This window comes from Lissotriton vulgaris, chromosome 4_1, assembly GCF_964263255.1.
Source record: "Lissotriton vulgaris chromosome 4_1, aLisVul1.2, whole genome shotgun sequence".
NCBI lineage: Eukaryota > Metazoa > Chordata > Amphibia > Caudata > Salamandridae > Lissotriton > Lissotriton vulgaris.
In genome coordinates this window covers 2,092,227,126-2,092,241,428 of record NC_141691.1, presented here as the reverse complement: position 1 = coordinate 2,092,241,428, position 14,303 = coordinate 2,092,227,126, and the positions used below count along the sequence as shown (strand labels likewise).

The 14,303-nt window shown below is 43.1% G+C and overlaps 1 protein-coding gene across 1 annotated transcript in view; it reads left to right on the top strand.

Annotated features, from left to right (window-relative positions):
* The window catches only part of LOC147725106 (GTPase IMAP family member 4-like), a 98,410-nt gene extending 84,637 nt beyond the window's left edge, over nucleotides 1-13,773 (top strand). The window contains exon 3 of the mRNA XM_086966543.1: nucleotides 10,781-13,773. Within this exon, the coding sequence (XP_086822669.1) occupies nucleotides 10,781-11,604 (824 nt within the window). The 3' untranslated portion in view covers nucleotides 11,605-13,773. The remainder of the gene's footprint in view (nucleotides 1-10,780) is intronic.
* Nucleotides 13,774-14,303: the final 530 nt, after the last annotated feature.

The window sequence follows — 14,303 nt, the reverse complement described above, 5'->3', positions numbered from 1 at the left end:
ACCTCTACAGTATGCACATTGATTATATCCGAGCATAGATCTCGGCGTGGAAGAGTCATTACACGACTGCGACCTAGAAAACTGTGATTGAGATCTATTTTGCTGCTGAGAATCATTCTGATTCTAGCGCGGAGGATACGCTTGCTGTAATAAAACTTTTGTTTTGAGATCCTTTGTTTTCTTATCCGCACGATCATTTTCCTCCTTTTCCCTATTTTCGTAATATTGAGCCGTAGCTAATATCTGAGCAGAAGTAGAAACAGCCCACGAACTTTCAGAATTTTCAATTTGTTGCTAAGGTCAGGCAACAGATTCAATACAAATTTATCAACGAACAATCACTGACCTCCCTCAGTGCTCATGTCTTGACCACTGTGATCGATGAATGCCTCCTCAAATCTTGTAAAGAAATCGGAGACACTCTCATCCTTCTTTTGCTTGCACGCAGACAGTTTATCCCAATTAACTCTCATTGCTGGCATAAGTGTCTTCATAAGTGTAATAATCCTCTGGGGCAAATTCTCAATAAGCTGTTCAGGCTTAGCCCCACCAACTTGTCACCCGTCGGCCGCCGCAAGAGCAGCCCAATCACCGCCCAACTCGGCTACGTGATTCTCTTGACGGATTTTAGCCCAAATTGGTTGAGGTACTACGTTACCGAACAACATGTCGATATCGGCAAGGTTCATATTAGTAGCATCAACTAATTGGGACAACTCTTTGTAATAACCTGCAGGATTTTTGCGGGGGTCAGGCAAAGTTTGTTTTACCTGCAAAATTTCCGACCGCTTCCATGGGAGGTGTATCCAGACTCTCTGGAAGTGTGGCCAAATAGCAGGATTAACAGTAGCATCACCTGGCATCCACACTGGGGGAACTTCTCGCATAGGATACTGACCAGGTGTTGCCATCCACTCCTCAGTTTCGTCTTTAAACAGTGCTCGAGGTATTACAGTAGGCCGAAAAGATAGAAGATGTTCTATAGCACGGAGAGAAGGTCTCAAAAATTATGCGCGGGGTATTTTTAACGGGATACCTAATCCAATTTCGCGCCATTTTTATTAACGTATCACTCTCCCTACCACCAGGGATTTGACTCCGATGTTGAGGGACATCAGAAACTTCGGACCCAAGGATCGGTCCAAACGGAGAGTAAAGATTAGCAACAGCATTAGGTATGCGACTACGAACAGACGGAGAAGAGGAGAGAAGTACAGGGGCAACAACATGGGGACTAAACACAGGAGCAGTAGGAGCAGTAGGAGTAGCCAAGAGAGCAGAAGTAGCGGGAACAGTAGACTGAGAAGGTATAGGCAGTGGAGCAGTAGGAACAGGAGCAGGTAAGGCAATAGGGACAACTTGAGGAACAAGAGGATTTGGAAGGACAAGACCAGCGACAGGCTGACCAGCAGCTGCCGGAACAACAAGTTGAAGAACAGGAGGAACCACAGGAGCTGTAGTATCCTGTGCATATGGAGGTGGTGACTTCAGTAGGTAGGACAACAAAGGGTCCTCTACCGCTCCCTCTCCCTTCTTATCAGTACTCGATGGTAAAACAGGATAACACTTATCCACCGCCATACGTTGCAGTCTATCAAAAACTTCCTTTTCCTTCTCTTCTTTGTCTCGCTGAAACTGCTCTGCATTTCTCATCGTCGTAACGATACCTTCCCTCTTATTTCTTTTAAGCTGTTTGATTTCTTTCTGCTTGGCCTCTTTACGCCATAACCAAAAGGAATCAAACATGGCCGGCCTAGACTTCTTTTTGAACAATTTTGCCTCGAGATTATCCAAAATTGCTGTTTCGAAACTACCATGAGGTGGCCAACTAAGGACACCATCATCTTTAGTATAGCGGATCCAATAATCATTATATGCGATAGGACCCACTCCATGGCGACTATATAACTCATAGACCAGAGTTCCAACTGGAGGTATCGGACATGAGTCCTCCAATCGGGAATCCGCACCACAACTTTTAAAGCAACTAAACAAAGTACTACGGCCAGGCATCGTGCACACTAACCGAGTTTCACAAACTTCAAGGGTTATCGAATTACGATATCGTCGCAAAAATGCAAAACCCTCGGTTTTTGGCAATTGCAATCATCAAATAAAACCCAACAACTAAGAACCAAATACTAAAAACCACAAATGCAATGGAATCATGCAAACAACCAAGTTTCAACAACAACCAAGGACTCTGGGAGCGACCCACAAATACTTAACTGAAAGAGCAATGGCGTCACCAGGAAGGCCCGTCAATCGTCTCGCTGTACAAAGGACTACGCCAGGCGCCAAAACAGGTCGACAGTCAGGGCATCAGTCCGTCACAGCCGTCAGGAGGCGGGGATCTTCGCGGGAAAAGTCTTTGGACCACTTATTTCGACAACAGGATCGATGAAGCGGGGTGCACCTTCCCTCGGAGATTTCACACGAAGTTCCTCACGTTCGTCGGGCTTTGGACCGGTACCGCTGATGTCGCCCCACCTTGGGCGCCAACTGAAGGACTGGGCTATTCTAAGGCCCAGCGGTGCCAGGGGACAACACCTGAAACCTTCGTGGGTTACCTGTTCCGGCGTACAAATTACAGAGACACGGGACACTTCCTTCGGCGTCAAAGATCGAGGTTTATTTACTGCAGGGAACACAGAAGTCACAAGAAGTACAACGCATGTAGGTTCTAGGAGACTGCTTAAAATTGCAACAGTGGATCGCTCATTTTATACAGTTTTTGGTCATAGCACAACATGGTGAACAAAAGGTTACAACTCAGTTCCCACAGTAAACTTCAAAAGGGTTGCTTTCATGTATCCAGAGTCCCGGAACATAATTACAGTAGCATCGCCGGTTCCCAACTGTAAAAGTACGTTATCCCACCATTAAGTACATTCCATTCCAGCTGTAAACGAGTTTAAGGAAAGAGTCAGAAACAGGTGCAAGTGAAGACAAAGATAGACAGCAGTTTGAAAAGAGTGTATGGGTCGATATCGGAGACACGATTGCAGGATCAAAGGAGTCATGCCTAATGAATGCACGGCTGAAACAATAGACCGGCACGGCAAGATGAGCCTCCAGCGGTGCCATCTGCCTTTACAGTATCATCCCCCTCATCATAAAGAAGCCCTCAAAGGAACACGTGTCTTCCGCAAGAGTTTGGGAATCCCAGTGTCACGAAGCGGACAGTGTCCGTTCGCTGGCTACTTGAGGGCAAGAGACAAAATGGATGCCGTATCTAAAATGGAACCCGTGGGTTCAGATGAAGAAACCCACGAATAGGACGAACGGTTCAAGCTAGTGTAGCGAAAACGCGTACCCCCACTAAACTCGTCATTTGCGGTTCATAGATACCAAACTCGTCCATATTCGAACGAGTCGAACACACCACTTATAATTGTCACGGAACCTCACCACACATTCCTTTATTACGCATATGGTTACAACCACTTGCCTTAGGGAAAGAGCTGGAATTTGCACCAGTATAATTTACTAGTCCAACCCCAGTCTATACAACAGAAGGGAAAGCGTTAACCTTTGAAATCCAGCATCACTTTCCCTATGGCGTGCCGTTGTAAGGACATGCTTGGTAAAGGAATGCATGGTAAAGCTGCATTAGTTGTAATGGAGACGTTGAACCTTCAGCGGGAGGTTTGGCTGTCGTTGTAAATGCTGTTTATCTCCATGTAATGTCCAGTGATAAAAGAATGGCCAACACACGCTTTCACGTTCTTTCTTCAAGTTAAATTTAGTTTTTCGAGCCTATAACTTAGGACACAGATGAACCAAATCCCCAAATGGCTTTTGAATCCTAAACCAAATCCTCAAAGCAGTTATTTAACTAAAAAAGATAACAGAGTATTAAGGCACATCTAGGTAATGTAATTGTGAGGTTACAGCAACTAAAATGACAGAGATTTAACACATATGCAGGACCTTGCTCAATCTTCATAGACACATGATTTAAAACATAAGGGCCAGGGGAGAGAGGAAAACAAACAGTTGATGGACAGAAAGCAGAACAATGTCCTACAATCGCCCCAATACAGAGATCTGGGCCTAAATCCATAGTTTTTTTACTCACCATGCCATTCCAGTATGGACCCAGCCATATGCATATCATTTGTGACCCTGCAACCAATGGGAACAGTCCAGCCCGAACTGCCAAGCCAGGTCCTCCCTGGACTAGAAACAAGCATCCTAGGACCGGTTTTGGGCTTTCAGCTCTCATCAGCCAACATAGCTTGACTCCAGTGGGATGGAGAGCATGGAACCCATGTCTGGGCATACCCACCCCACTCAGGGAGAGAGTAACCAGTGGTGGAGTGATCATAGTGAGTACTAGTGTTTATAGCACTCGAGCAAGGAACAGTCCACACAGTCAGGAAAGCGCAAGGAACACATGATCAGTGTATATTCTTGAGGACAAATGGAAGCAGTAATGTGTGTGTAATTCTAGCCAATGACAAATGATTAATGCACACAAACTGCATGGAAACCGTGGAAGAATGAAATGCAGCTTTTAGGACACACAAGCTTTCTGAATGCTCACTTATTTTTTGTTTAAGAAATGAAGGTAAAGTGAAATTTGTAAATCATGTGACTCGATGCCAGGCTTATGTTCTTTCAGGAGTTGGGGAAGACTACATTTATGTCAGATTATTGTGAATGCCATAAAAGTTCCCATTAATTCCTGTTTATAGCCTTCTTTATACAAAGTCTGAAGTTCCTCGAAATACAAGAAATGGTAATATCATTATTGCTCCCCACTATCTAGGCTGACATGTGATGTTGTTTTTATTATTGAACCCTTCAATTGCATTATGGCCCCTTACTGTTGCAATTCTATTTATTGCTTAAGATCAGTGTGTGGATAGAGATGCCATATTTTGCATCATGTTAATTCAGACCTAAATATCCTTTAGTGTCTTTGAGCCCTTTAAGTTTCATAAAAAAGAGATAAAATCAGTGGTGAATCGTAAGTACACCCAGGTGTTTGACCATTATTTGGGAGAGGTTGTCACACTAGCATTATCAGCAGAGTTCATGCTGTATTGTCAAGCAAAAAACACAGTAGATGGACAGAATGCAGAACAATGTCATACATTCACCCCAGTACAAAGATCTGGGCCTAAATCCATCGTTTTTTTGCACTCCACACCACCCTAGGTCAGACAATGGCTATATGCAAATCAGCCTTGACCTTGTGCCTCATGGGAACAGTCCTGCCCGAACTACCAAGCCATGTCTTTCCTAGACCGGAATCAAGCATCCAAGGACCGATTTCTGGCTATCAGCCTTCTTCAGCCTGGATAGCTTGACTCCAGTGATGTGGAGAGCCTGGGACTCACGTCTGAGCATACCCAGCCCACTCGGGGTGAAAATTGCAAAAAACACAGTTGATGGAGAGAATGCAGAACAATGTCTTACATTCATCCCAGTACAAAGATCTGGGCCTAAATCCATTGTTTTTTTGCACTCCACACCACCCTAGGTCAGGCAATGGTTATATGCTAATCAGCCTTGACCCTGTGCCTCATGGGAACAGTCCAGCCTGAACTACCAAGCCATATCTTTCTTTGGATGAGTTCCGGTCCTGGTGCCCATGTGTACGATTGATGATACAATCGACAGTACAGTCTCTTCCTCTTCCAGCTGGTATTAGAGGATATGGCTGGATAAGGTTTCCACTATGATGATGTCCAATACTGGTGCAGTGACCAAGTGGTGAGCCCTTATTAATCTGCCGATAAGTTTGTAGGGCAGTGAAACATGTTGGCTGTGGGTATTGGTATGCGATATTAAGCTGCCAACCTTTTTAATTCACCTGGCACACACCATAACTAATAATACATTTGTAACTTTGGTGTGACTGCCGATTTTAATCACTTTTTCTGTACTAAGGAGAGAGTCCTTGGATGGTTTTGTCTTGCACCTGTCTGTTTGCACAAAACACTTATGGTTCATTTTCTTTGGACACTTTATTTTGAGGAGGTAAGGCGACCGATGATAAGAAAGGGGCAAGAAACTGGTAAACATCTGCCAAACAGCCCGAGGCTGTTCTCCCGTGAGGTGCCTTCCTCCTCACCACACATTTTTTATGTCTGTTTTGTTCTAAGTGTGGGATTGCATACTGTCTCAGTTGAGCAGTCACTGGTGGTTGTGTCGAGTTGAAAAGCAGTTCTGGATTCTCCCCCCTTGTTTTTATGTTCAATGAAACAATGATTTGTTTTGGACGGTTTGGCATTTGAAGATAAACGCCTAACACAAAGTTCTAGTAGGCGAGTGTGCAGGAATTAAATTGGATAACTTACAGCATAGTGATATGCCTCATTAGATGAATACTAATCCGAGCCTAGGGTACAGGGATTTTTTGGTATTGATGCTTAGTGAGTCAAACAATGGCTATATGCAAATCAGCCTTGACCCTGTGCCTCAGGGGAACAGCCCAGCCCGAACTACCAAGCCATGTCTTTCCTAGACCGCAATCAAGCATCCAAGCACCGGTTTCTGGCTATCAGCCTTCTTCAGCCTGGATAGCTTGACTCCAGTGATGTGGAGAACCCGGGACTCACGTCTGAGCATACCCAGCCCACTCGTACCGCTTTGGGCCGCCATAAGTGTGGCAGGGTATGCTCATACGTGAGTCCCTTGCTCACTTTGCCACTGGATTCAAGCAAGCCAGGCTGAAGACGGCTGGAATGCCAGAAACCGGTCCTTGGAAGCTTGTTTCCGGTCCAGGGAAGGCATGGCTTGGCAGTTCGGGCTGGACTGTTCCCATGAGGCACAGGGTCAGACTGATTTGCATATAGCCATGTCTGAACTGGGGTGGCAGAGTGGGCTAAAGAACGGTGATGGATTAAACCCAGATCTTTTGACTGGGTGTGAGTGTTTGATTGGTTCAGATGCTCCGTCCATTACCACCCCTTTTTGTACCATATTGCCAAGAAAACACCTTCAGTTGGAAGGTGGATTTCAGAAGCCATGCAGAAAAGGTCCTTCACCCTCTAGCATATGCTTGCATCCTTGGCAGAGCTCTTATAGCAGTGTAGGCATAGCTCACTATCCTAAGGTATACTGTAAAATCTATCTTAACAAGCTCAAGGGAATGGCTTCTTGTTTGATTTTTTAGGCATAACTTAGCATAGCACTTTCAGAAAGTTTCAGGTTGTTAGCATGTGAAAAACTTGAAAAAATTCTTAGAAATCTTTCTCGTGTTTCCCATGTCCCTGACATGTTTTGCTGCATTTATTTTCTCATTCTGTAAAAACATTCATGTATTATGCACTAGACTAGGATTTTAAGATAAGTACTTTAAATTTCATGTCCCCAATTCCTAGTACTATATTTGAGTGTGCTAATCATACATAAAAGCACGGCCAGACTGGGAAACAAAGCCAGCCCTACAAAACAGCTTCAACCCAATTGGCTTTATAATTCAATTTTGTTCCGCTAAACATAGGGCAAGATGTACCAAGGTTTTTTCAATCACAAACGGTCTGATTCACAGATTCCGGCTGTTTCCCACCACAAAAAGGCTTTTCAAAATATATAATAAATATATAACTTATTTATATATAGTAAATATATAAATATATAATATCCATACTAATATAATAAAGAGAGAGTCCAAACCTTTGAGGCGGGTAATCTCAAGAACCACAGCACCAATCGCAACACCCAATACAGCGTTGGAAAGGGCAGTTGCAGTAGAAGGACATAGGCTATGCAGACGCCCACCATATTCATTTAAATGGTAAAAGAACCGTGCCAGGAAAGTAGTCCCTTGTGGGCCTGTACCCCAAAACCCAAACCTAGCCCTGAACCCAAAAAAAACCCTGTACCCCAAAACCCAAACCTAGCCCTGAACCCTAAAATACCCCTGTACCCCAAAACCCAAACCTAGCCCTGAACCCTAAAAATACCCCTGTACCTCAAAACCCAAACCTAGACCTGAACCCTTAAAATACCCCTGTACCCCAAAACCCAAACCTACCCCTGAACGCTAAAAATACCCCTGTACTCCAAAACGCAAACCTAGCCCTGAACCCTAAAAATACCCCTGTACCCCAAAACCCATACCTATCCCTAAACCCTAAAACTACACCTGTACCCCATAACCCAAAACTATTTCTGAACCCTTAAAATACCCAAACACCCCAAAACATATACCTCAGTACCCCAAAACATATACCCCTATACCCATACTTACCTTATCCAAACATTAAAAAAAACATGCTTTTACCATTCATGCATTTACAACGAATTTCGTTGTAAATGTATGCGTGTAAAAGCATATAAAATGTAATGTCATGCGTTATAATGGCCTTGCGGAGTCATGGTACTTTCGTAATGAAAGTATGCGGAGCAATGGTATACGGAAAGAAAGTTGCGGAATAATGGGTGTTTACCCTCCCCCGGTAAGTACATTGGTGGCACGGCGGCCCACATCTCCAGCAACATACTCATATTTTTTCACCACCCATTTGAAAAATGCACAGGTCTCTCTCATTGATGGCCAGCACCGACATACACTTTTAGACACACCTCCCGCCACAAGTTCTAGAATTGCAAACTTTAGAGCTGGGGAGCTACGTTCGAATCTCGGCATCAGCTCAACATCCTGTTATCCCAAGCAAATCACTTTGTCTCCCTGTGCCTACCACAAATGAATGTGTTCTTCTGTAATGTAAATTGTGCTCATGCCTTGTTGTCGAGTTTGGGCTATATAATATTGCAAGGAAAAATAAAGTAGGGAAACTCGAGTTCACACACTACTGAACGCGCACTCTTACGTGCATCAGCAGTGCACTGTGAATCGGAGCGTTTCATAGGCCTGTCACAGATAATAAGTGCTATCAAAACGAAATCCTACAAAACAATATACTACTGGCCGGCAGCAATTCATACCCGGACAACGTCGGGACGGGCTGCTAGTATATAAATATATGACTTGTTATCCAATCGCAATTCGCGTTTGCTATCCAATACCAATTTGGTATGCGGAAGGTGTGTCCCTCCCAAACACTCAGTCACAATGGTATGTATAAGGTTTTGCAACCAGATTCCAATAGCAAAACAGTAATACTTTACTACCAGTTTAAAACTAGTGGTAAGCCACTCGCAAATGGGAAGTGGTCCCTTGAGGACTGCTTCACTTTTGAGAATGTTAATTATGTATGTTTTAGGAGCAGGCAGTGGTCCTATGGACCGCTGCCTACTCTGTAAAAATAAAACTGCAAAGTTTCATTTTTTTCTCTTTTTAAATGCCTCCCATTTTTCTTTTTAGGAAAACGGTCAGCATTTAAAAAAAAAATGCTCTATTAAAAAACAATTACAGACATGGTGGTCTGCTGACCTCTAACAGAGTTAATGGGGTACCCCTGTGTGCCGCAGAACCTGGGCATGCATGTAATAAACTACAAACGGTTCTGCCGGGTAGAACATTTGCTTTAAATCTATGCAGTATTAATCAGGCACAAATGAAACATACATTTCTTTCTAGACTTCAGGATGGAACACACATAGAAGAGGATGATTTTTGGATATGAAGATAGTTTTTACTCTGAGTCATGTAGGGCTGTTAAATTCAATAATCAACAAAATACATTAGAGACATATAAATAAAGTGAATAAAGTGCAACAAGGTGGAATATGTGACTAAGTGTAATTATTCACATGTGATAAGAGACATACAGGTATGTGCGCAATATAAAAAACAGCTGAAATTAAGTCTATTCTTTCCAATTTTTTAACACATGGTCTCCGATGAACCCTAAATAAGCTAGTTAGTTCTTGGGGCCCGGACACCTGATGGACAAAGACTAAATTGAACGTTGATGTTTCGACCCTGGATTGTGCACACATAGGTGAGCGTCACAGCGGGTCTTCCTCAGGACGAGGACAGCCTAGGGGGATGGTGAATCATATATGAGTCATATGTGTTCCATCACTGAGGTGTGTGATTTATTAAACAATCTAATCATTTGATTGTACATACTCACCAGTTCCAATTACAGCTAAGCACTCCCATGAAGGGATGAGCCTTAGAGGGTAGATATAAATTCAAAACTGTGGAGTAGAGAATGAGGGTCAAAGGTGGATTATGACCAATCATGTATGATATACAGATAATGAGCTGCTTGGTAGGGGAGCAAACTCATCATACAACAATGTCCAATAAGTCTCCAGTCGTACGATTTTGTTGGGAGAACTAGAGCGGTAGTGCATGGACTTACTACGCAATATTTTATGAACAGATACCACCTTGAAGTTTGGAGTCTGGGGAATAAAGAGGAGGATTTTTATGAGTGGGTTGTGCAAAAACTGACATTAAAAAATGGCATTAGAAATGATATTTGTTAAGGCACACAACCTACCATTTCTGAGTAAATCATAGGGGAGGAGTAACAAACCACCAGCCCAGTTTGTATCTAAAAGGTATAAATACAAAATAGGGGTATACTTATTTGTTTATTGCAAAAAGTTAAAAAATAGATGCACGCAGCTATTCGGCGCGTGACATACCTTGGTGGCTTGTGTCGAATTATACTCAACTTGTAACAATTTGGGTCCTTCTTAGTCAGATTCTAAGGAGAAAACAAATCAAATTCCAGCCTCTTAGGAGTCTACGGTCAAGGTGGAGTTGTGTATGCTTCTGAGAAATCTGACTGCTGTTTTAGCACTTCTGAAAGGCATGACCTGTGTGTGACCTATGTGAGCTGTGTGGACCTGTGCGAGCTGTGTGGATCTATGTATAACCTGTACTATTGTCTCTTCACAGGGATCCGTGAGCTGAGGATCGTCCTGGTCGGGAAAACTGGTACTGGGAAAAGTGCGACAGGAAACACCATCCTCGGGCGGAGAGGGTTCAACTCTAGAGTGTCTCCAAATTCAATGACAAATGTATGCAACGAAATGTCCTGTGTGAGGAACAGACACAAGATAGTGGTCGTCGACACTCCTGGACTGTTCGATCCCCAAATTTCAAATACAGTAATTGCTCAGGAGATCGCTGAATGTGTCGTGATGGCGGCCCCCGGTCCCCACGCTATTATCCTGGTGCTCCAGGCTAGTCGTTTCACCCTGGAGGAGGCGAGGGCCGTACAGGACATCCAAACTCTGTTTGGAGAAAGGGCTGCAGGGTTCATGCTTGTCCTCTTTACACGGATGGATGACCTGGAAGCTGATGGAGTCACCCTGGAAGAGTACATCAGAAATGCGGATAACAACCTAAAAGGGGTGCTCAAGAGCTGCGGGAACCGCTACCTGGGATTCAACAACCGGGCTCAAGGGGCCGTGAGGGAGCAGCAAGTGCAGGCACTGATCTCAATGGTTCAGAGGATGGTGGACAACAACAGGGGCTTATGCTACACCACACAGATGTTTCAGAAAGCGGAGGAGGAGATCCAGAGAAGGGAGAAAGAGATCAAGAAGGAAAGGGAGAGATCTGGGAAGAGTAGTAAAGAGCTACCAACTCCTCGTGAAGAGGCCAAGAAGAGTGTCCTAAAACGTGTACTGAATGTGTTAAAGGGATCACTGCAGGTGCTGGCAACACTGAGCACCATCGCAGCTTCAGTGACAACGATATTTGATTTTCAGCCATGAACATAAAAGAGAAAACTGCAGCTCCCTGGCCACGGTTTCCTGGCTCAACCACTTTTATTTTCACTGTTAAATGTCTCTTGGGCTCACACTTATTCACTGCCACACTCACACTTATTCACTGCCATACTCACACTTATTCACTGACACACTCACACTTATTGACTGCCTCACTAAACACTTATTCACTGCCACATTCACACTTATTCACTGCTACACTCACCCTTATTCATTTCCACACACACACTTATTCACTGCTACACTCACACTTATTCACTGCCACACTCACACTTATTCACTGCTACAATCACACTTATTCTCTGCCACACTCACACATATTATCTACCACACTCACACTTATTCACTGCCACCCTCACACTTATTCACTGTTACACTTACAGTTATTCTCCGCCACACTCACACTTATTCTCTGCCATAATCACACTTATTCACTGACACACTCACAGTTATTCACTGCCACATTCACACTTATTCACTGCCACACTCACACTTATTCACTACAGCGACCACTCTTATTCACTGACACACTCACACCTATTCACTGCCACACTCACACTTATTGTCTGCCACACTTACACTTATTCACTGCCACACTCACACTTATTCACTGCCACTCTCACTCGTATTCGCTGCCACACTCACGCCTATTCACTACAACGGTCACTCTTATCCACTGCCACACTCAGACTTATTCACTGCCACACTCACACTTACTCACTGCCACACTCTGCACCTACTTTATTTTCCTCAGGGTACGGAATTAAGAAATGTGAAAGAAAGAGGTAACGTCCCGAACAGAGGCCTCTCAATAACAGCACCAAGGACTCAACACCCCCGAACAGTAAACATAAAAGATGTGAACTGCTTAAATGTGACCTAATCTTGTAAACCGCACCTTTTCAGGACACTTCCAAGTATTCTTTACAACCTAAGTAGAGTTCTAAGGTAATCACTTATCATTTCTGTATCTATATGCATGTCTAGGCAGAATGGGTTTCTACTGGTACAGGACAATCATGTGCGCATTAATACCATGGAAGTGCAGCGTTGGGACTCCAATAATGTGTGTTTAAACATGCTCAATCTTCACCTTGAACTGACTTTTGTTCTTTGCCAACAACTCACACCACAGCTGGCCCTGCTCACAGACAGCAGCTGCACACACTAATCACTTGCTTCAGGTGAGTTTCAGTCATACCACGCTATAGGAAGGGGTCCACTTTCCGGTCTAAAGTTTGAATGTATGACATTACAACGTATACATTTACAAAGCCTGCCTTTACAACACAGTTTTTACATTACAACATCCTTTACAGCGCATTCTTTTACATTGCATGCCATTACATCGCCTTTTCAGAAACTACCTTTACAATGCATTCCATTACATCCCATTATACCTTTACAACGCATACCGTTACAATGCATACCATTACATCGCATTTAAGGTAAGTGTTGAATAGTATAGGGGTAACAATTACTATTCTAACTCCAGTGAGTGCAACAGTAGAGTAAGTGTTGGATAGTGTAGGGGTACAAATTACTATTCTAACTCCAGTGAGTGCAACAGTAGGGTAAGTGTTGGATAGGGTAAGGGTACTTTGCATTGTAATGGTATGCATTGTAATGACTTGTGATGTAATGCCTGCGTTGTAGTGACATGCATTGTAATGAGATGTGTTGTAGTGGCATGCGATGTAATGGCTGCGTTGTAATGACATGCGATGTAAAGGATGCTGCAATGTAATGACTGAATTGTAAAGGTTGTGTCCCCTCAAGTACTGACCTTGGCACCCTGTACATTGATCTTCTTACACATTTTACTCTTCCAACAAAAGTGATGTTTTTGAATGCTCCTTAAAGCTACATGACATCAATATAAAATATCAAAATAAAAATATTTCAAATGATTCCAGTGTGGCCAGTAACATAAGTGCATAAGACAAAGAAGCTCTGTAATAAAATGGAATGCAATGACATCAATCGATAACTGTAAAGTAAAATGGAAAGGTTCTGGCCTGAGTGTGCCTGGAAAGGGACAGAGGGATTGTAATGCATTTATCAAAAAGAACATTTACCAGAATAAATGGCCTGTGTCTTCAGATTAAGTGCATTTCAAGTTGTAGATTTCTGTGCTGCACCCCTAAATTTGTGTTCACTGTTAAAATCAACCATCGGGAATGCAATAGGTATCGCATTAGTTGAGTAGGAGCTATTGGCATTGTAAATGGCAATGTTTTTTACTTATATATTTTGGGGTGTATGCATGTGGTGTGTTGTGGAATTATGTCGGTTGGGTTAGTTAGTTGTGTAATTGCGTGGAGTGGAATTGTATGGTGTGGAGTGGATTTGTGTATTGCAATTATGTGACATGGTGTGTTGTGGAATTATGTGGATAGTAATCATGCTGTAAGGAGTGTATTGGAATTATGTGGAGTAGGATTCTGTGTTTTGGAGCGTAATTATGTGGAATGGTATTTTGTGTTGTGGAGTTTAATGATGTGGTGTGCATTTGAAGGTGGCCTTCCATAGTACAGATATGCCTATAAATAATATTTATAAAATTACATAATACATTATATAAACGGCTAAACATTAATGCACTTGGTAAGGATATACCTTCCCCGCTTTAAAAAAACAAAGAACTGTGTTGTGTATCTTTTTTTTTAGAAGTTTGGACAGTA